At 46.5% G+C, this 22,046-nt stretch overlaps 1 protein-coding gene across 20 annotated transcripts in view; it reads right to left on the minus strand.

The window, feature by feature from the left end:
* Positions 1-22,046, minus strand: part of IQCK (IQ motif containing K) — a 117,704-nt gene that overhangs the window by 94,759 nt on the left and 899 nt on the right. For 13 of the 20 annotated variants that reach the window (XR_011494278.1, XR_011494275.1, XR_011494276.1 and 10 more), the window contains exons 2-4: positions 14,218-14,282; positions 12,427-12,559; positions 11,562-11,659 (exon numbers count right to left, since the gene is read on the minus strand). Coding sequence is in view for 15 of the 20 variants with exons in the window: in XM_070484843.1 (XP_070340944.1) it covers positions 11,562-11,659; positions 12,427-12,559; positions 14,218-14,282 (296 nt within the window). In the remaining 5 variants the exon portion in view is untranslated. Of the gene's footprint in view, positions 1-11,561; positions 11,660-12,426; positions 12,560-14,217; positions 14,283-20,726; positions 21,955-22,046 lie in introns of all 20 variants that reach the window. The other 7 variants (XR_011494277.1, XM_070484836.1, XM_070484832.1 and 4 more) reach the window with 4 other exon arrangements.

Here is a 22,046-nt window from a genome sequence, read left to right on the forward strand (position 1 = left end):
GGTAGGGCCACCATGATATTCATTGCTGTTATTCCACGTGTGCTCACAACAGGGCCTAAGAACATAATGAGAGCAAGTCATTTGCTGAGCACTTCCTATGTGCCAGGTGCAGTGCTGAGAAATTGCCCACATGCTCTAATTTGATGCCCAGAATGAGCATAGAGGTAGATATTATCGTTTCTCTTTCATGCATGAGAAAACAGGCTCAGTGAGATGACATGATTGAAGTAAGGAGCCCAGCTGGGACTCCAACCCAGCTCTGATTCTAATACCATGCTCTTAAAATTTTTTTTAATTTATCAAAATAATACCTATGTATAAAGAATCAAATAATATCAAAATATCCCTTGCTGTTAACTACATTAGACCTCCTTACCTATCAGAGTCCAAAAAATATTTGTGGAGTGGATGAACCAAAGGATCATGGCCAAAGATAGTTATGAACAAGATTCAGCAGCTGAATGAAGGTGTCAGGGGAGGGAAAGATTCCCACCCGAGGCGGAATGAAGACAGAGGAGGAAGCCCACAACCAGTCACAAGTGCATGAGGAAATACAAGCAAGGATTCCCACTGAAATGTGCTTAGAGTACTGGGAAATCAGAAATTTCCATGTCCAACAACAGGCAATCAGGGCACCACATCAAGGTGTAGCCCCACGAAGAAAGTCCATGCAGTCATCACAACTGGCACAAGGAAAGATGCTCCTGATATCCTGCTAAGGAAAAACAGCAGGTTACGAACAGGGAGTATAAAACAGGGAGTATAAGGTAAAAAAATACATTGCCAGGTACTAAATATGTAAATATAAGTGTACGTGAATTTTAAAAAGCCCACAAAGATATTAAACACATTAACGGGGCTAGGATTGTAACAGATGTGTTCTTTTGTTTGTGTGTTTTTTTCCTTATTGGTAGTTTCCAATTTTTCTACAAAGAGCAACTATCACTCATGTAACCACCATCCTTTCTTACCTCTGAAAAACAAAAAAGCCAAAACCCAAGAGTTCTTTAAAATCAAGGGATCTTGAGAGCAAATTCCAGATACAGAGGCCAGGTGAGGCAGGGCCAGGCTGAGCTAACGCAGTCCGGGTGGGAGAGCAGAGGGAGAGGGTACAGGAGCCAGCAGGGCCCTGCAAACCAGGCTCGCAAACAACCGCAGGGTGTGGAGAGGAGGACTTCCGCCTCCATCGTTTGGGTCAAGAGTCGATTTCCTGGAGTGGATGAGAGCTGAGGCTGAGCTGGAAGGAGCGGTTGGCATCCCGGCTGTGCCGTTGACTAGCTCAGAGACCTTGTGTGTGCACGTAAGTTGTTCATTCTTTCTAGGCTGTAGTTCCCACATTTTAAAAATGCTAATATCACCACCCACAGCACAAGGCTGTTCTTAAAAATCAGTGAGATCTTGTAAATAAATGTTGAGCATCACAGAGCCTGGCATAGAGAAGGTACATCATAAATGGCAGTAGTTGTGTTCCCAAAGGTGCGGTGTGGGGGTGCTTCAGCTTGTCTGATGGGCCCCAGGCAGGGTGGACAGAGAGCAAACAGCTAAGAAAGAACAAACAGACCAGGACCTCACAGGAGCACTTAAAAACACAAGTCAGACGTCAGCAGCTGGTGAGATCTAGCTCACAAATGTGTCGTTTGGCATGCTGCCTCTGATCTTTTTAAAAGTTAATTGTCAACAGTTAAATTGGAACGGTTTATGGTACACTCTGGATTGGGTGCTTCTGTCGAAAACTCAGGAGACGTGGCCACACTGAGCCCATTCCTGCATGGTGACAGTCAGCAGGAAACGAGAAGCATGGCAGCTGCCCCCTGCAGCGCACTGGCTTCTTTGGTGGCCGCAGTCCCCACCTTTACTGTAACCCCAGACCTGTTTCATTACCTACCTGCAGCCCTTTGAATGTTTTCCCCTTAAAAGACACAGTGTGGATGCACTGGGTGTGAGGCTGAATAAAGGCCCCCTAGTCCTGGATGCCCACACCCTAGTCCCCAGAACCAGTGAGTATGTACCTTACACGGCGACAGAACTTTGCAGATGTGACTACATTAAGGATCCTGAGACAGGGAGATGACTGAGGAGGGGCCAAGGTGATTACAAGAGTCCTTATAATACAGGCAGGAAGGTCAGAGTCTGAGACGGAGATGCGACCACAGAAGCAGAGGTCGAAGTGATACTATTGCTGGCTTTGAACATGGAGGAAGGGGCCACTAGCCAAGGAATCCAGGTGGCCTCTAGAAGCTGGAAAAGGCATAGAGCTTCCAGAAGGAACACAGCCCTGCAGAGGCATCTTAGACTTCTGAGCCAGAGGCACTCTCTCTACACCCTGCAGTGGGCAGACAGCCCTGCATGGAGAAATTTGTCCTGCATCCTAAATCTTTTCAACTACCCCACTAGATGCTGACACGGTAACAAAACTTGTTTATGACTATCTGAGTCTAGAATCTAATCCCAGTTAACATATAAACACAAGGTCTTTTTGCTTGGTTTTAACATACACTAATCTTTCCAGGAAAGCAGCTACCATAGATACCAAGAGAAAACTGTACTTCGTTTCATTCAGAACCTAAGAGTTTCTCACCATTTCAGAAAATCCCATCACCAAGGATGGTATCACTCACAGTATCTGCGTGACCATCACAACACATGTGATTCAGTCGGTCATTTTGCCTGTTATATTCATGGTGATCCACGTGTAAGCAAGTGACTACGTCATAACATCTTCTAGTGTCGTTTCACCTGAGCTCTACAAAAGGAAATACATACGACTTATATTATAAATGACTTTCGTTTTATTTCTCCTTTATATTATAGTCCACTATAATATAAATTGCCACTATATATATATATCTGAAACTACTGTATGTGATAGATGTGATAGGCAATTATGATAATGGTCCCTAATTAATCATGCCTCCTAGGTCCATGCCCCTTTGCCATGTGACTTTGCTCCTCCTTCTAGATGAAGTCTATTTCTCACTTGCTTTTGAGTTGCTAGCTTTGTGAGTTGCTTTGACCAATGGAATGTGGTCAAAGTGAAGCCATTGGAGTTCCAGAGCCCAGGCCTTAGGCTTCTGCCTTTGCCCTTCTGGAAAGCTGCCGTGAAACAGCCAGGCTGTGAAGGAGCTAGTCTGGCCTACTGAAGGATGAGAGCCATGCTGGAGGAGAATTGAAGTGCCCCAGCCAACAGCCAGCACCAAGCCCCAGACATGTGAGTGAGGCCAGCTTGGACCTTCCAGTCCAGCCCAGTCACCAGCTGGAAGCAGCCACAGGAGTGAGTTGAGGTGAGACCAAGAGAAGAACCCCCAGCCGGCCCACAGAAATAATAAATCACTGTTGTTTTAAGCCACGAAGTTTTCAGGTACAGTTTATTACATAACACAGCAATGAGGTAACTGATACATAGGTAACGTTATCTTAGCACTTCATTTCAGGATAGTAAGGGCACTATAAAATGTGATGACAATGGGGCATTGAACCCAAGAGGGTCGAGAACCACTGCTCTGATGATTTCCCACTGCTCTCAAAATGAAACCCACACTCTCCACCGGCCTCCATGATATGGCCGCTCGGAGAGACCTGGCCAACCTCACCTCCCATCTCCTTTGCTCACTCTGCTCTGGCCACGCTGGCCTCCTTTCCTTTTTTGTCCCTGGAATAGGCCACTGAATTTGGCAGTACTGGGTCATCAGGGAATCCTGAAAAGAGTCGGAGCAGAGGATTTCGGTGCCGCAGTGTCACAGATTAAAGAGAGATGAATGGTAAGAAGGGGAGGGAATGGTAAGAAGGGGAGGGGAGGTGCTTCACTCAGTGTGTTGGTAAAAATGAAGGAGAGAAAGACAATAACCTAGATGGGACAGCAAGGTCAAATATATGGGCCTGCAAATGTTATTTATTTACAACTTCTACTTTTTCTGATTACAAAAGCAATTCACTTTTTTTTCCCTGCCCCTGAGGAATATTCCCCCTGAGCTAACATCTGTGCCAATCTTCCTCTATTTTGCATGTGGGTCACTATCACAGCGTGGCCTGAGGAGTGGTGTGGAGGTCCATACCCGGGATCCGAACCTGGGCCGCTGAAGCAGAGCACACTGAACTTAAGCACTAGGACAGAGGGCCGGCCCCCATTCATGCTTACTTTTAAAATTTTAAATATTACTGAAACATTGGAATAAAATATAGGAGAGCAGAGGCCTCAACATTGTCCTCTCTCCCCCAATCTACATGTGATTTTTTGTTTACTGGCTAACAGATTTAGGTACTATTATTGACATCCATTTACCTTTGGCTTGGTCTACAGATACTGCATAAATCAGTAAACACACAGGAAACATCTGCACCATGTCTATTGTCGGCCTGCAGATGTACTTCCACCAGCTATTGGTACAAAGTAACCATTTTCCATTCTTTTTTTTTTTTTTTTAAAGATTGGCACCTAGGCTAACAACTGTTGCCAATCTTCCTTTTTTTTTTTTCCTGCTTTATTTCCCAACCCCCCCCCCCCCCACCATACATAGTTGTATATCTTAGTTTCAGGTCCTTCTAGTTGTGGGATGTGGGACGCTGCCTCAATGTGGCCTGACGAGTAGTGCCATGTCCGCTCCCAGGATCCGAACCCTGGCCACTGCAGCAGAGCGCGCGAACTTAACCACTCGGCCACGGAGCCGGCCCCATTTTCCATTCTTTAGCTTTCACAGAGTATATTTGTTTAACAAAACATAAAACACTGCTAGCACCTAGCTAATTTCACAGCAAAACTAAAAGGCCCATTGACTTTATTTATAGATGGTCACTTTAATGCCAAACAGATGCCACTTAAATCTTGTCTGTGACCTTTTTACACGTAGTCAAAAACAACCATCTGTGAAAGGGATAAATAAATCTATTTCATTTGCTAAATTCATATCACAAAATGCTCAGCGTTTTCATCTAATTCTAGCGCTGAGATAATTCCTGGAAATCACATGCTTCATGGTGTCTCCCAATTGCGATCTCCTCCAAAAATTAAGGAATGGAGAAATATCTGCTTATTAAATAAGCTGAATTTTACTCTGTGCACTTAAAAGATTTAAATATCTAATGATGAGCAAACTATTTGATCAGGATCTTTATAAAATTCATCAGAGTCCAATTCATAATATTTAAAATGACATATATAAAAGAATCGGGTTATTAATGAATTGAATCAAAATCATCAAGATTGCACAGCTTGTCGGGCAGAGTCAGGTGGGAGGCGAAGGATGACCGACTCCGGAGGCCTGGTTCGGAACCACTGGACCATGGGCCACAGACTGCCTCCTTCACGTGCACAGACACACGCACACACACTAGGCGTGTGCGTAACGGGCCAAGTGCTCCACGGCATCGTCATCAGGCGTCGCCTCTTGTTGTCTTGCTCTGCTTTGCTCCCTCTGGTTTTCCTTGGAGTGTCATGGTACCCACAGGACAATCTAAATGAAGGGCTCTGCCCCACGACGCCTTGTGAGAGCCTGGTTTGGGAAACTGCCCAGACCTGCCAGGCATCTCATTCCTCTCCTGTACAGCTTCCAGACACATCTTTCATGTTAGAATCTGGCCTCTGCTTTTGACAAGCCCTTAGACCGACCAGCAGCATGGTCTAGTGGTCAAACTCCTCGACTCAGGAACCAGACCCCTTGGTATGAATCTGTGCTCTGCCGCTTACTAGTTGTATACTTGAGCCTGTTGGGTAACCTCAGTGCTCCACGGCCCTCATCGGTAAGGTGATGATAATAGCACGCACATCAGAGGACTACTGGGAGGATTAAACGAGCTCCTGCAGGCAAAGCGCTTAGAACAACGTCTGGCACAAAATAAAGGCTCTGGAAGTGCTAGAAACTGCTATTCTTAAATTCCAGCCTCTTGCTCAATTTTCTGGCTCTCCGATGGCTAGGAGGCCCTTCAATTTTAGAGTATCTGCTCCTTACTCAGCTCTCGCTCCAGGGAACCCAACCAACCTGGGCAGCCTCCCCAGAGTCTGCCTCCCTCCAGAGGCGGCAAATCCAGACGCTGCAGGTACAGTTACCAAATGACCTCTCGCACGTACAGAATACCGAGGGCAAACTGACAACTGCTCTTGTAGCTTGACTGCTACCTTAAAAATCAGCCCTGACTTTTGAGGATCCATATTCATTCATTCATCCAAAAATATTTAGTGGGTCTCCCTATGTTCCAGGCACTGCTAGGGCGACATCATAGAACAAAACAGAAAATAATGACAGCAAGGAAAAATAACTAGAAGTCAGCATTTTAAGGGCAAAACATAAATCAGCAATTATCCTTGAGCGACCTAATATAAACGCTGCTTCAAGATATAACTTGAATGGCCCTATAAACAGTGAATCACGTTGCTGTTTAAGACCCATTTCAATGCAAGTTTGGTTGCGGGTGACATACAAGAATGCTCCGGTTATGTAATTTGGCTGGGGCCAGTTATTATTCGGTGGAAGCATCTATTCCTACGGACAGGACGTGAGGAACAGATGAATCGAGAAAGTGCAAATCTGTTGTGCAGATCTGGATAAGAGCGGTTCCATTTGGGTCTGACAATTGTTGAGACGGCAGTAATGTGATTTTTAAGCCTTCAAAAATAACCCACAAGAGACTACGTGACCAGGAACAAAAAATGGAGGGAATCAGACTTAATTAAGAAATCTGAAATCAGGGAATGGAAGCAGTGAATGGTAATTCACCCACCTTGCATATTTGTAGCATTCCAAATTCTGAGCTTCCGGGCAGGGGCTGAAGGGAGGGCAGGGTAGGGAGCCACCAACCCCTGGTACCTGTGAGCATCAATAAGTAGTCCCCTCATCCTCTGGGTAATAGGAGCTCCTCTCATCCCCTTAACAGTCGAGGAAACTGAAGCTCACAGATTATTCAAGTCTCAACGCAAGGAAGTGGTCCAGCAGGATTTAGGACTCCAGCACACCTGCCTGCCTGCCTGCCTTTAAAGTCCGTCAGCGCCTGCAAGTTCACATTTTTAAGAACCCACACTTTCTACACTCCTTGATCAGTCACTATCACACTTAAACTTGAATGCTCCATTCAAGCGCCCCGCAGAATTTGGTGTTTAGACCGTTTTCATTTCGTCCCAGCGGCAGCTCGTCTGCGGGACGTCAGAGATGAAGTATGAGTTGGCACGAGGATGCCTCATTACTCTCCAATACAAAGAGAAATTTCTCTGATTCTTTAAAAGTGTTTTATCATTGCCTGGAAGCCCAAGACTGTTTTTAGCCCCCTCATTACAAAATTATTTACGGGTGAATATTAGCACACGCAATCCTCAATGTAAAATCTTAATTACTGCCCTTTTAGCTGCTTTCTATGCCCTCTGAAGGGGGATAAATTAGAAGAAGAGCAGTGAATAAGTTAGAATAAAGGCTGCACGATTGAACAGAGCCGCCCCCAAGTCTAGAAGTGAAGTCCTAGCAGCGGATCCACTCTCGCCATTTCTCCACCTTCACGCTGGTTTCAGCGGAGCAAAAAAAGAACAGACACAGAGGGGAGAAGAAGAAAAACGACCTCAGTTCACCATTATCCTTCAGCTCCTGAAGGCTTTACTACTAGGTTGTGGTTTTCTTGAAGACAGGGCCATATCTTGTCCTCTCTGTGTCCCCAGGACCCGGCTCTGTGCTCAGCACATAGTAGGCTTGATAAATGTCTGTCAAACGGAGCTGAACTTCGGTGACTGCATCCGTTTGCAGATACTCTTTACACACATTCAAACAAAGGTTATTCCACTGTGCTCATTTCATCGTTTCATCACTGTATTCCATCCTTTGTCCAATCTAATAAAAGGCACAGCACACTGGATATACTTTGGCCCACAGCAAGATTAAAAAGAAAGATCCCTGAAATGCGACTTGTGACATCACCTGGTCTCCCTGATTTAGCAGCAGGACCTGAAGCCGGAGAGACAAGGCCACCTGACGACGCAGGGCCAGGCCGAGGGCATTGCTCTTTGGCCCAAGCCTCACTGCCATTCCACTCGCCACAGATGCATCTGTTTAGCACTACATAGAGGAAGAGAGGGTCAATTATGAGTAAGGGACAAGAATTAAGAGGTCAGGGGAAGCCAAATGAGCAAACAAAAAATACTTAAAAATTAGAAGCAGTTTAGATTGTATAACCTAAGGCAAGCAGCAGTCTGTTCTCCAGATAATAGCTATGAATAAAAAAATCAATACTTCCTGGGGCTACTTAATGGACAGCCCCCAACTTCCGGTTTTTGGGAGGGATGAAGCCATGGTCTAGGATCATCTGAGCCTTGGCTGAAGATATGCTCCATCGCTCAGGAGCTGGGTGACCCTAGGGAATGCTCACCTTCTGAGTTGGGGGGGCCTCCTCTGTAAAAGGGGTTGATTTAAGGGGGATTTGCCTTCTAGGGTGACTGGAGGGGTGAAATGAGACGAGTGTATAAAACACTTTGACCAGTGCTGACAGGCAGCGGGCAAATAACCAATGACACAGCTTCTCTGACCATTAACACTATCGCTATTATCACAGCAGGAGTCAAACCACCAGTGAGAGGAGAGCCAGTACCTGCATTTGACAGTCAGTACCTGAATTGCTGACATTTATTTTACCAGCTTTTTCTCTTTATAGTTCCCTCCAGCAGAGTGCCCTCTCATGTTAATGAAAATAGGGACCTGATCACTGTGGCTTTTTCTGGTTCGATCAGGACAACTGGTCTGTACCAGGAAGTCAGGAGAATGAGGCAGGATTAAGGCTCCCACTCCCCAAGGGGTATGGTTAGTGGCTGAGCTGCATTTCAAGGGAGGAAAGGTAAGCCGAATGCTGGACTTCTCTTTGCTGAGTGGGCCATGCAAGCTGAGGGCCAGAGCTGAATTGTTCAGGATCCAAGAGGGGTCTGAAGAGGCTGTGTGGGGAGGAGGTGCCTGGAGAGGACAGAAGTGTTTCTAGAGAGGATTAATGAAGTTATTGCTTGACAGATGCAAACAAAGCCCTCTTCCCACCTCCCTGTGAAATGGTCAACAAAGTAAACCTTCTTCATGAAATCACTGCGTAAGTGGGTGGTGTTTTGGGGAGCTGGGACCAAGTGCTGGATCAGGCCTCCAGGTAGCCAAGGAACAAGAGCAAGCCCATTCATGCAAAGGGTGTGACCCACCTACCTGGGGAGCCCCTGTAGCCTAGTAATGCTGATGATCAATAACAGTTAGCACTTACTGAGTTCTTCCTGTGTTCCAGGGCCTCCCCTGAGCACTCTGCACGGGCTACCTCATTTCAGCAGCACGATGATCCCATGAGGAGGTGCTACGATCACCTCCATTTTACACGTAAGGAAATGATGGTGGCTTAGAAGGATGAAAGAAGTTGACCCAAGCTGTGCACCAGCTAGGGTGGAGGTGGACTTCAAAACCAGGTAACTCCAACTCGAGAGACTTATTCTTAAGCACTATGTTATAAACATAGCCCAATTCACTAATTAATTGCATAACTGATATATGAGGGTTCAGGGGGTGCCATTTGCCACCCACCACTCTCTAGCGTTGCCTACACTCATGAAATAGATGGAAGTCTTCTTCCTCATCCTTCCAGGCTATCCCTCCAGGGCTGAGTTCAGGAGAACGGCCTTCCCAAAGAGAAGAGAGCTGGGTTTGGGTCAAGGACACAGCAGTAGAGGTGTTCCCCTATGTCCAACCATGCACTCATTTGTTCAACATTTATTAAGGGCCAACTCTATGTCGCCTGGGGCAAGGCATTGGGTATAGTGTCCTAGGCACTGAGCACAGACACGAAAATAAACCAGATAGAGACTCTGTCCTCAAGGAACTTAAAATATTGGAGGAGACAGACGTGTATAAAATGAAGCGTATTTGCGGGTTATGAATGTCCTAATTAAGGATGTCTTAGTTTTCCATAAGAAGATGAACAGATGAAATACTCTGAAATCTGAGAGCTGGGTTCAGCTGCTTCCAGTTTGGGCCCAGCAGGGAACAGGAGGCCTGAAAGAGAAGCCAGAGAGCTGAGTCTGGAAAAACGAGCGGAACTTAAATATGCAGAGAAGAGGAACTCAAGGATTTTTTTTCTAAAAAAGGAAAGAACATACGCCCAGAGGCTGTGAAGCGCAGGGCTGGGACAAGCAACTCCGAGTGGTTGTGTTTGGCTGGAGGGCATTGCCCAGAAAGGAGAGCAGAGGGAGGTGAGGGAGGAGGGAAAGACGGGAGAGGGCCTTGAAAGCCAGGCTGAGGGGTCCTGGCTTTCTTATGTGGATCCACGGTTCTCAAATGGTGTACCGTGGCCCAGCAGTGGACCCAAACCTCTTCCTTCACCGGGGGGCTGCCCAGATTCTGATCCACATCTCGTGGTTCATTTCTGCCCATACTAAAGACACAACTGTCAGGGGAAGGCCTGTCAGAAGGAATGTCATGCTGAGTGCATCAAGCAGCAGTCAATTATGGGGAGGTATAATGTGGGGTGGTCAAGAGGTGGGAGGGGCAATATAACGTCAAGGTAGCACTAGAGAAAAATCAAGTGTTTGCTAGAACATGTGAAAACTGGCCCCTCCACATATAAGAGCAGCATCCTGGCAGAATCCAGCTCCTCTCAGGCATCCCGTGCTGAAGGGCAACGAGGCAGGTGATGCACTCAACCGTGAGCGCTTTGAAGACCCTGGGACATGTCAACTGACCGGGGTTTGCACTGTAGTTACTGCCAACTTTTTTAGTATCATTTTGAATCCTTTAGTCTGGATTCGAATCCTGCCTCTGCCATTCACCCTTGATCACGTTTCTGAACCTCTCTGTTCCTCTGTTTTCTCACGGGCAAAATGCAGACAATAATAGAAGGAAACTCATAGGGCTGCTGCGAGGAATAAATGACATAATGGATGATAAGGCACTTAGCAAAGGGCCCAGGCAGAGCAAGCGCTTAGTCAATACGAAATGTGGCTGCTATTTGACTTTCTTCATGCAGGCCATCCAAAATTCTTGTATTCAAACTGTGCGGGAACACACGCACCCAAAGCATCCTGTCAGCTGAAGACAAGAGGGAGCCGCTGAAAGCGTTTACGTGGGGGTGTGCCAGGATCCAAACTCGAGTCACAAAGATAACCGGCTGCAGTGTAACAGTAAACAATATTTACCGAGCTCTCACTGGGTGCCAGGCCTCTCCTAAAGCAAGTTACACATACGACATCTGGCATGAGGCGGAGCAGGGAGAGGCCAGAGGTGGGAAGAGCCATCCAGAGCCAGATAAGAGGTAGGGAGAGCTTCAAGCTGAGCATGCCATAAACAGGAGCGGAGAGGCCAAGAAGCCTGGTAGATGCCAACTGCCTAGGAGAAGGGCGGGTAGGGAGGCCAAGCAAGGCGGAAACCTCTCCAGGGCCGAGCGGCAGACAGAGGGTGGCACGTGTGCCTGTGCAGCTAGGTGTCGTGGCTGGAATGGGTAAGCGACCAAAGCACAGGCTTTGATCCCCCAGAGGGATCATTCTGCGCAGAACCACTTGATGGTCCTGCGATAATGAGTGGTCGCCTGATAGAAACGAATTATTGAGCATTTAGAAATAAAGAAACGAAGCAACTGACCTCAAAACATTTCTCTTTCTTTGCTTGGTGAAGCAGGTTAGTCATTCCGGGAAGCAGAATTGGAAAGATGAACGTTTCCAAAAATTCTCTAGGGGAACCTAAAACAAAAAGACTCCCACTGAAAATCTCAAACAGCCCAAGTTAATCTGGGAGAAGCGTTTGCTTCTGAACCAAAAAAAGGTACCGTCCACAAAATAACAAGACCTTAAACGTTACCTGCTCCTCCAGACTACCGAGCCGGGCTGCATCACTAAAGAAACTTAAAACATCTCTCTCTGAGCCTCGGCAGTCAGGCGAGGACGCAGGCCGGATCCCACACAGGCCCAAGGCCACAGGCACAGCAAGGGGGCCAGTGTGGCTGGAGGGAATATAAGGGTCACACTAGGAACTGAGGCCTGAAAGGAACGGGGTGGGGGACGACGTATAGGGTCACAGCAGTGGTGGCAGTGTTGCCAAGGCGCAAAGCACACTAGCAGAGAGCCCAGAACAAACCAGTAGCAGAGGGCCTGACGCCAGGAAGGGACTGGGGCCCAAGGAGGAAGACGTAGGAAGCCTGCATCTCTGGCTTCACCCCACAGAGCCGGGAAGCCTGGTATTTTCTGCTACTTTTTACATTTTTGCCCCTTTGTATTTAATGTAGCATCAAAATATGCTTATTGTTATTTACCATCATTATTACATTTCAACCTTAAAGATAAATCAGTGGAATAAGGAGTACTTCTCTTAAAAATTAAAACAAGAACACATTCTTTCTTATCTACGTGGTCTCCCTGAGGTCTAGCTAAGCATGCCCATCCCCACCCTGTGGCTTTGCAACTTTACAAGCCCCAAACTATAAAAGATGAGATCCCACTTGCTCACTTACATGTCTTTGGATCGACTCTTTCCTCTTTAACTTGAGGGCAGGGTATACGTGAGGCTGTGGGCGACTGAGAAACTGGGAAAAGCTGCTCTGCGCGGAAGCCACGGAAAACCGTTTCCTCCAACGGTGAAACCTGCTGGGGGGCGGGCGAGGGAGTCAATTCATATACAGAGTTTCCAGAATTTTGTTTTCTTTTATAACCCAACAGAGGAACAAAATTCTCTTTCGGACTTTAGGTTCAAGGGGGGCAGAGTGAGCACAAATCTTTCTCTCTCTGCCCTCCTAAGACACCACAAATGCCAATCAAGGAATGAAGCCCTGGAAGAGAATAGGAGGGCTATCAGTGGACTGAGATTTCTAAACGTTTCCCAAAGAAACAGGGATGAAGGCTGTGGGCAGATATGAGGGAGGGGAAGGGGCAGCCCCCGAATCCACAGGAGGAAGTGGCCCCAGAGGCTGGGAGTCCCTCTTCCTACCAGGATTCCACAGGGCTTCAGTCCGTAAGGGTTCAGTTCCTCAGAGGGTGGGAATGAGAAAGTGAACGATGAGCAGGAGGGCTTGAGCGAAGATCCGGCTGGGGCTCCCCTGGCCCACAGCCCACACTGCCCCCCACCACGCTTCGGCCCCCTTCAGTAGACAGAAAGCTGCGTTCGCACCAGCATCTTACATCCAGCTCTCCCTCCTTTCCAATGACTCTTCTGCAAACCAAATAAACAAACAGCTTGGGAAGGAGCAGAACCAGTCAGGGCGCCCTGTTGCTCAAAAGAAATGAAAACAACTCCCCATTGACGTGGAGGCTCCCAGCCCAGCTCCAAAATACAGACTCCCTGCCTGCTGAGCCTGAAGAAACGTCTTCCAGCGGACAGTCACCCACCACGAGCTCCCAGTCAGTGCATCTACTCCAAGAAGAGACCCATCCAGAAAACAAAGCCACGCGTACAACACCAGAAGAAAACCATAGGACCTATGCAGAAAAATCCACTCAGGCCTGTGTTGTGAAGTGTGAATAAACAAGCCAAGCTCTCTACACAGGTGAGGAACATCAAGAGCACGGAAGACAGAGACCAAGATCTGCAAAGAGCACCCGGCCCTGGAGGCAGCACAGACAGTCCCGGGAAGAGCACTGTTGTTAGCATCTGCAGAGGAATTCGAGAAGGCACTGCATCCACTAAGCAAGAAGAGAATGCTGTGGAAAAAGCACAATCACAGGCCGAGAAAGTTCTTACACACCAGAGGCTCTCACCGTGGCAGCCACAGTGACATACTGGAAGTCTAGACACTGAGGCTTTTGTCCCATACCTGTGACCTCGCTCAAGCCCTTTCGCCGCTCAAGAGCTTTGCCTTTTTATTTGAACACCATTAAGTCCTTATTTTACTCCAAATAAACTGCCTGAGGGCCTCCCTTCCTGGCTGCCTTGTCCTTCGCCCCCGTCTCCTTAGCACAGTCTTCATCTTGCCCAGCCTGCTCTGTTCCAACACGGACATGGTGTCGACTCCACTGTAAAGGCCTTTCTCACCCAGGATCTCATCTGAGCCCCACAGAGGCTCTGTGAGTGAGTCAAGGATTGTGTGTCCCATTTAACAGATGTGGAAACTGAGGCTCACAGAGGTTATTCCATGCCGTTTAAGCCACACGGTGAGTAGTAGTGCTAGGACTGGCCCCAGGTCTCTGGCTGCAGTTCCAGTGCCCTTTCCCACCTCGCTAACTCATGACGCTGCCCGACCTTCGCCAGCCATCAGTGCTGTCCTCATGCAGAAGCCTTCCTTTGAGGGTGAAGCCTGGGTCATACTCACAGTCATCACAGCTTCTGGTTTGACTTTATACTCCTCTGGAAAGGGAGGCAGTTCCGCTTCATACTCTAAAGGGAGGGGGAAAGAAAACCCTCAATTCCATACTTCATTGCAGTTGGTGATGCTAATTTCTTTTCCTCTGAATTAAACATTCTTAAATTTTATTTCAGTTGGTGGTTTACAAAATGAAAAACAACTGGCCATTACAGGTTAATAATTAATATGACGCACCTTATTTAAAATAGATAAGAGATGACTGTGCTCTTGTAGGAAAGAGTCAAGGCTTTTTTTTTTTTTGAGGAAGATTAGCCCTGAGCTAACTACTGACAGTCCTCCTCTTTTTGCTGAGGAAGACTGGCCCTGAGCTAACATGCATGCCCATCTTCCTCTACTTTATATGTGGGATGCCCACCACAGCATGGGCTTTGCCAAGTGGTGCCATGTCCACACCCGGGATCCGAACCAGCGAACCCCGGGCCTGCTGAGAAGCAGAACGTGCAAACTTAACCGCTGCGCCACTGGGCCAGCCCCGAGTCAAGGCTTTATGTAAGAGTTTGAGACTCTTCTGAGTGTATACAACTTTAGATTTTGCCCCCAAATTATGATAACTACAAGGAATAAAAGGAGGAGAGGGGCCGGCCCAGTGGCGCAGTGGTTAGTTCACACGTTCCGCTTCTCGGTGGCCCAGCATTCGCCGGTTCGGATCCCGGGTGTGGACATGGCACCACTTGGCAAAGCCCATGCTGTGGTGGGCATCCCACATATAAAGTAGAGGAAGATGGGCATGATGGATGTTAGCTCAGGGCCAGTCTTCCCCAGCAAAAAGAGGAGGATTGGCAGTAGGTAGCTCAGGGCTAATCTTCCTCAAAGAAAACAAACAAAAACTAACGGAGGAGAGAACAGGGAGGGGAGACATCAATAGCATATAGATAGGAAAGGGGGGAAGAGGAGGAAGAGGAGGACGTGAGGGGAGGGCAGACAAGAGAGGGAAGATGAGCCATCCCAGGCGGTCAGGGGATGGCTGTGAAGGTAGACTGCCAGATTGGTGTGCGCAGCTGGAAGAGCAATCCCATAAACCCTTGCTACTCAAAGCGCGGCCTGAGAACCTGCAGCATTGGCATCCCCAGGGGAATTAGGAAGGCAACATCGCAGGCCCCGCCCCAGACCTATTGAATCTGAGTCTGCATGTTGACGAGATCTCAGGCGACTCGTATGCACAGTACAGTTGGAGAAGTCCTGCTGTAAACTCCACTAGTTTCCTATCCTGGCTGCACATTAGAATCACCAGGGAGCTTTTTGAAAATATCAATGTCGGGGCCCAACTCCAGAAATTCTGATTCAATGGGTCGGGGCAGGAGCCTGGGAATCAGTATTTTTAAAGTTCTCCAGCTGATTCTAATGTGTAATGAGGCGGGGAATGATTGCCAGGTTTCAAGATCACAGTCAGCCTATTGGCAAGCTTAATGCAAAGAACATTCCATACGAGTTCTTCAGGGTAACAACAACTGTTGCTGAGAGGCACAGACACGCTTGTGGCCTATCTTAGGTACATTCCTAAAGGAAAGACTGGTAAGAGTATTTCTGGAAAGGCCGACGTTTTAAAGGCGATTGCATAGTCACCCTGCAGCGATGAGGAAAAACAAAGTTCCTGGGCCAGATGGTACTGATGGAACGGATTGTGTTGGACACAAGTTTTTTCCATTACCTGGTTCCTTATCAGGTAGCAGAGCATTTCTTAACTTGTTTTCTAACTCCTAGGTATCAGGCCGAGGACGTCAGGCTGCAGGTAACAAGCAATTCTGATTCTCAACACAAACTATGTCAGGTTTCTACTGCTGTATAACATTACCACAAACATAGCAACTTAAAGTACACGAATTTATCTCATAGTTTCCGTGCGGCAGGAGTCCGGGTATGGCTCAGGGTCTCATGGGGCTGAAATCAAGGTCTCGGCCATGGCTGGGATCTCATCTGAGGGCCAGGGTCCTCTTCCAAGCTTACTGGTTGTTGGTAAGGTTCAGTTTCTTGTGGTTGTGGGTCTGAAGTCTGTGTTTTCTTTTTGGTTGTTGGTAGGAACTGCTCTCGGTCCTACAGACAGCCCTCAGGTCCTTGTCACAGGCAGTTCACACATGGTTAATTTGCTGCTTCGAGGCCAGCAGGAGTCTCTTCTGCTTGAATCTCTCTGATGTCTTTTCAGGGCTCGCCCGATTAGGTCAGGCCCACCCACAATAATCTCCCTCATTTAGTCAACTGATTACAAACTTTAATTACATCTGGAAAGATCCCTTGACAGTAACATCTAGATTAGTGTTTGACTGAATAACTAGGAGCAGAGTGCACTAGGGGGTGGGAATCTTGGGGACATTCTAGAATTCTGTTCACCACAATAGCTCTAGCTCTACCACTTTATTTTTTCCTCTTAAGCAAGCATGTAAATTCACCCTTCTTCCTCCAACACTTTACCAATATAGTGCAAAAACTATTTATTTGGATTAAGGTATGTACATTTATAGCTTTGTCTGATTAGAAAAGCAATGCATGCCTATTGTGAGAAAATTTCAAATAATACAGAGATGTCTTATATAGAGAGTGTAAGCTACACCTCATCCCATTACTATCCATAACCTTGTTAGATCTGGCTTAGATCTCGCCAAACATCTTGTAATGTATTTACTAAACAGGTATCTAATACTCAAATGCATTCATTTACTTTAGATAGCCCAGACAAACTAGGTCCAACTGTCCAAGTAGAAAACTCAGAACACTGTGCCCTTTTTCTTGGTAATTCACATCGGTTTTACCCTTATTTGAAATTTGTAAAAATTAATGGCTTTCTCTTCTAATAATCTGTCTATTTTGAGGGAACTACCTGATCTGTTTGTGCTCATCATCATCATATTCCCAAAGAATAGTTACTTTTGACCCTCTGTGTACTCATTCTTTCACATTTATTGCAAACCCACTATGTGCCAGGATCCCTTCTAGGTGCAGAATCTCGGACGTCTTTCAATGCTGCTACCCATGAGGCACCACATTTCTGTAACCAGTGTAGTCTTAGTGGGCATTTGGGTTGTTTTCAATTCTTCATTATTACAAACAAGGCTGCTATGAGCATCTTTATACACACATCATTGACAGGAAAGGAGGCATTTAGGAGGTACATAGGACTAATTCTTGGATGTGGACCTGTTCTGTCAAAAAAAAAAAACAATTTAAAACTTGGGCCAAATTTCCCTCCCCAAAAATTTATAATTTATGCTCCTAATAGTAAGCCTGCCTTTTTCTGTAGGGTATTATTAATCTTATATTTCAAATCATATTTTACTTTTATTTGCATTTCTTGGATTATTGTCATTTATACTTTTTCCAAGGAGATCTCCTGAGAGTTCACTTAAATTTGATGGAAAAGATGCAAATGTTTTCATCATACAACCACAGAAGACTTACAGTTGAAATGACTCTGTAGAAGTATGGGAAAATACATTAGCTTCAGGGCAATCTGATGTGTTTATTTCAAGCCTCTGTAATGTTGAGGAGAATCTGGCATATTTGAGAATTTGTCAGTTTTGCCCTGTGATTTGTTTGAAATATGTAAGTGACCACAGATTGGTGCTTTCTACATTGAAAGTCATACGAGTTCGTATGAATTTAAGTTTGTAAAGACCATTGAATTCTTTAAAACAACTTGATTTGCCCTAGTTCGATCCATCGGATTTCTCAGAGTTGCTTTAGTGCTTAGAAAAATGTGCTTGCCTGCTCTGTTTAGCACTAGAAATGCCTAAGAAAATCAGGCATATTTAAATTTATAAATTTGGACAATCTTTTAGTTATCTAAGCTTGTAAACTGGATTGAGTAGGGGAATTCAATGTTATATGCTAATGTTAAGTGTTATGTTAAGTATATGTTAATGTTAAGTGAATATTAATCTAAGAACAAGTAAAAGTGGTTCTTCATTTTATACAACAAAGGCAACATTCTGCACGAAGCAGAGCAGAAAGAGCCTGACATGTTGCTGGCAGAGCAGAGCTCTTGTGCGCAAACTGGAACCTGCCCCCGCCATACCCCTGATGTCAGAAAATGACATGTCTTTATCGCTCAGGCCACTGTTAGTCCAGCTTTCTGTGATTTGCAGCAGAATGTGTTCCTAACTGAAACAGCAATTAAAATGTAACGTTTACCAACAGTGGCTACTGGAAGGGATGGACCAGGAAGGTGAAGAGGCTGGAAGCAAATCTCATGAACATTTAGCCAGCATAACCAGGGTAAGGGGTTCCACAAGGTGCTCGAGGCACAGGAGAACAGAGCAGGGGAGCTTATGTTCTGGCGAGGGGATGAACTGTAAAGCGATGAGAGGTGAAAGTGCTGCTGTCAAGGGCTGCACCCAGAGCTCTAGGAGCAGCGAAGAGGCTTTGAAATCAGTTTGAGGACTTATGGAAGGCTTTCTAGAAGGTGGGCCCGTTTCACCTGAGTCTAGAAAGACAGAAACGAGAAGGCGGAGATGTTCCAGTAAGAGGCAGAGCTTGCGCAAAGTCACGGAGTGAAGAGGCATGGCGCTCTCTGGAGGAACAGATGCTTGTGGCTAGAAGGACACGATACAGGACAGTGGCACTGCGCTTTGTGCCTTACCTGGAAACTTGCTTAAAATGCAGAGCTTCGGGACTCGCCACCAAGGAGCCTGACACTTCAGGCCTACGACAGAGCACAGGCACCTGCATTTTAACAGGCGTCCGAGAGACTGTCATGTAGGTGCTCCCAGACTACGTTTTGAAGCATGCTGGTAAGTTACTTAAGGACTCGGACTCGAGTGTCACACAGCTCTGAGTGTGTTTGAGCCCAGTTCTGCCACTTACTTTGGGCAAGTTTCCTAACCTCTCCAGCCTTCAAGTTCCTCATGTGTTCAACAAGCAAAACCCTTACCGGGTTACTGAGGTTTAAATGAGAAGAACAGCACCTAGCACAGAGCCTGCCACATACAGAGCACTCAATCAACATCTACCGTTAGCATGATTTGGGCAAACGGTACGTGATGCACCTAAGAAAACAGACAGGGATCAGATCATTAAAGGGCTTAAGTGCCAAACTAAAGAGTTTGTTTACCACGAAAGCTATAAAAATCATTGTAGGTCACGGCACGATGTGATCAGATTTAAATTTACGAGGTTCCTGTGGCAGATGGTCTGGAAGGAGGCCTTTCCCAATTAAAAAGCTACAGAAGCAACCCAAACAGGGAGTGTAAGGGCCCGATCTCAAGCAGTAACCAGGAGGACTAGGGGTGAAGAGTTGGGGGTTATAGACGTCAAGTAAGTAGAATCTATAGGATTGCAGAATGAATGTGGGGATCACGGAAAGTGAAAGGGAAGTGGTTCCCAGACCAGGCAGCTGAGTGAATGATGGTGACGTTCACTGAGATGGAGAGCAAGCTGTTGGTGTCTAGAACGGTGCCTGGAGTCATGCCTGGCCTAGCACTGAAACAGTTCCCAGCATGGGTAGGTATGTTGATGGAACATAGGAGAATAATTCCACTGGAGCCATGAGGTAGGAGAAGCCTGCACTGTGGTGATAAGGGAGCGGGAATGACAGTGGTGTGAACAAGGGCACTGTGTTCTTTCCAGAAGCTTGGCTGAGACCGCAGGAGGGATAGACAAGATCCAGATGATATGGGGCCAAGGCAGAGGTTTTTCTCAAGATGACCAGAAAATGTGTGGAGGAAGAAGCCAGAAGAGAAGTTAAAGATGCAGGAGACGTGGTGAGTGATGGAGAAGGATCCTGGGATAGCGAGAGGATGGTACCAAAGCACAGACGCACGGCTGAGCTGCAACGGTGGGGTAAAGACTTCTTCCACGTGTGCAGACGCAAATATGCTTCTTGGTACACGGCAGTTGGAGGATCCCTCCCCACTCCTGATGGCCTGACCGTTCTCAGCGACTGCCTCCTACATCTGCGAAGTGGTATCACACCACATTTGGGGAGGGGAGTAGAGAGGTGGGACTGGCAGAGGCACGCAATGGGAGAAGGCCCCGAGGGATGCTGACTGATAAGCACTGCTGAGAGCCACCTGGCGCCACTCTTCTCCAGCTGTGCTTGGGAAACAAGCATTGATTCAGAACTGGTCCATGCTGGTATCTGGCAGGGGGGCTGACGGGACCTGTTTTTATAACAGCATTGAGGGCTGAGGCCAGACAGCAGCAATAATGGCAACAATGAGGATGCGGGTGAGAGTAAGACAGCAATATCAACGTAGAGACTGTAGGCTCCAAATACTTTGACTCAGTCTTGGTTAAAACCATAGTTAAAAACCAAAAGTCACAAGCGACTATAAGATTTAATTAGAAGCCTTGGCAGGAAAGAAGTTTATTGATACTAATACATGTACTTTCGAGCCCTGAGTTAGTGGTCCCTGGAAAGGGGGGAAAACTGAAGAACATTACAAAGAAGTCATCACTGATGCACATACACACACAAAACAGCACCAGCCAGGAGGACAAAGGGCTTGTTTAAGTTGGATACTTACCTATTCTGCGTCTCATCCTCCTGAGATTGCATTTCTAATAGGGCTGTTTGCCATGATCATTTGCTTTTTAAGTGGAGATATCCTAACAGAATATAATACTCAACCTCAAAGATAGGATCACCACCAAGCCTGTTTTTCGTGTTTGTTGTGAGAAACTGAATTTACTCACTATGTTTGTTATAGAAAATTGTATTTGTTAGAATGTTTGTTTTAAGGAATTGGGTTCATTCATCTAGGCCATAGGCATCATGACAGTGCCCGTGTGTATAATTCACCGTCTGTCACCTCGCTTTGTAACTCCATCACTTTGTAAGGGGCATCAGTGCCCTTGCTTTTCAGAGAGCACCAAACTCTTGGTCTTTGCTTTCTCCCTACAGGCCTGTCTGACCAAAATAAATTCCATGATTCCGCAACCTAACGTGAAGTGTATTTCTTTATCAACAATAATGAACATTTATTGAGCACTTCCTACATGCTGGGTGCTGTGCCAAGCACCTTTGCAGACATTATCTTCTTCGGTCCTCACAACAGCCCTGTGAGGTAGGTACAAGGATTGTCCCCCTCTTACAGATGAGGGTGAGCAGCTTCCCGGACAAAACACCCTAGGAAAGTGGCCTCTGAAGAGCTGTTGGCTTGGAGAAGTGAAAGCTCCGGGGCAGAGACGGCCATGATGACCTTCAAATATTTGAGTGGATTCTTTATGTTGGTGTCATCAGCGACTTGGATCATGGCACCAGGGGGCAGAAGTCACAGGGAGAACATTCAAGATGCAACAGATTTTTCTGGACACAGTGCAATGTAATGCTGGAGAAGGAATTCAAGCCCTGGATGGGAGCTGGAACAGAAGGCCTATCAACTCTGAGTCCACATTCTCTTCCTCGTCTCCATCTTCCACTTCTCTCAACTCATCGCCCTCTCTCTTTCTACCTGGTCCCACATACTGGTGCATTCATTCTTTTGTCCAATCTACAAACATTTACTGACCTGCACTGTTCCATACAGTAGCCACTGGCCACATGGAGCTATCTAAATTTATTAAAATTGAGTAAAACCAAAAATTCAGTTCCAAAGCCGTACCAACCACATTTCAAGTGCTCAATAACCAGATGTGGCTAGTGGCTACCATATTTGAAAGTTCTATTGGTCAGCGCTGTTTCAGACAGCTCAGGTAGTCACGGTAGCCACAAGAATGAAAAATCTGAGTTCTTGACTTTGAAGAGCTTACAGCCTAAGGGAGGAAAAAACACCCAGCGTTATGTACTTATCAAGAGCGAACACACACTGAAGCTCTCGCTGTTAATCGGGAGATTTGCTAAGCGC

This window comes from Equus asinus, chromosome 14, assembly GCF_041296235.1.
Source record: "Equus asinus isolate D_3611 breed Donkey chromosome 14, EquAss-T2T_v2, whole genome shotgun sequence".
In the NCBI taxonomy this organism is placed as follows: Eukaryota; Metazoa; Chordata; class Mammalia; order Perissodactyla; family Equidae; genus Equus; species Equus asinus.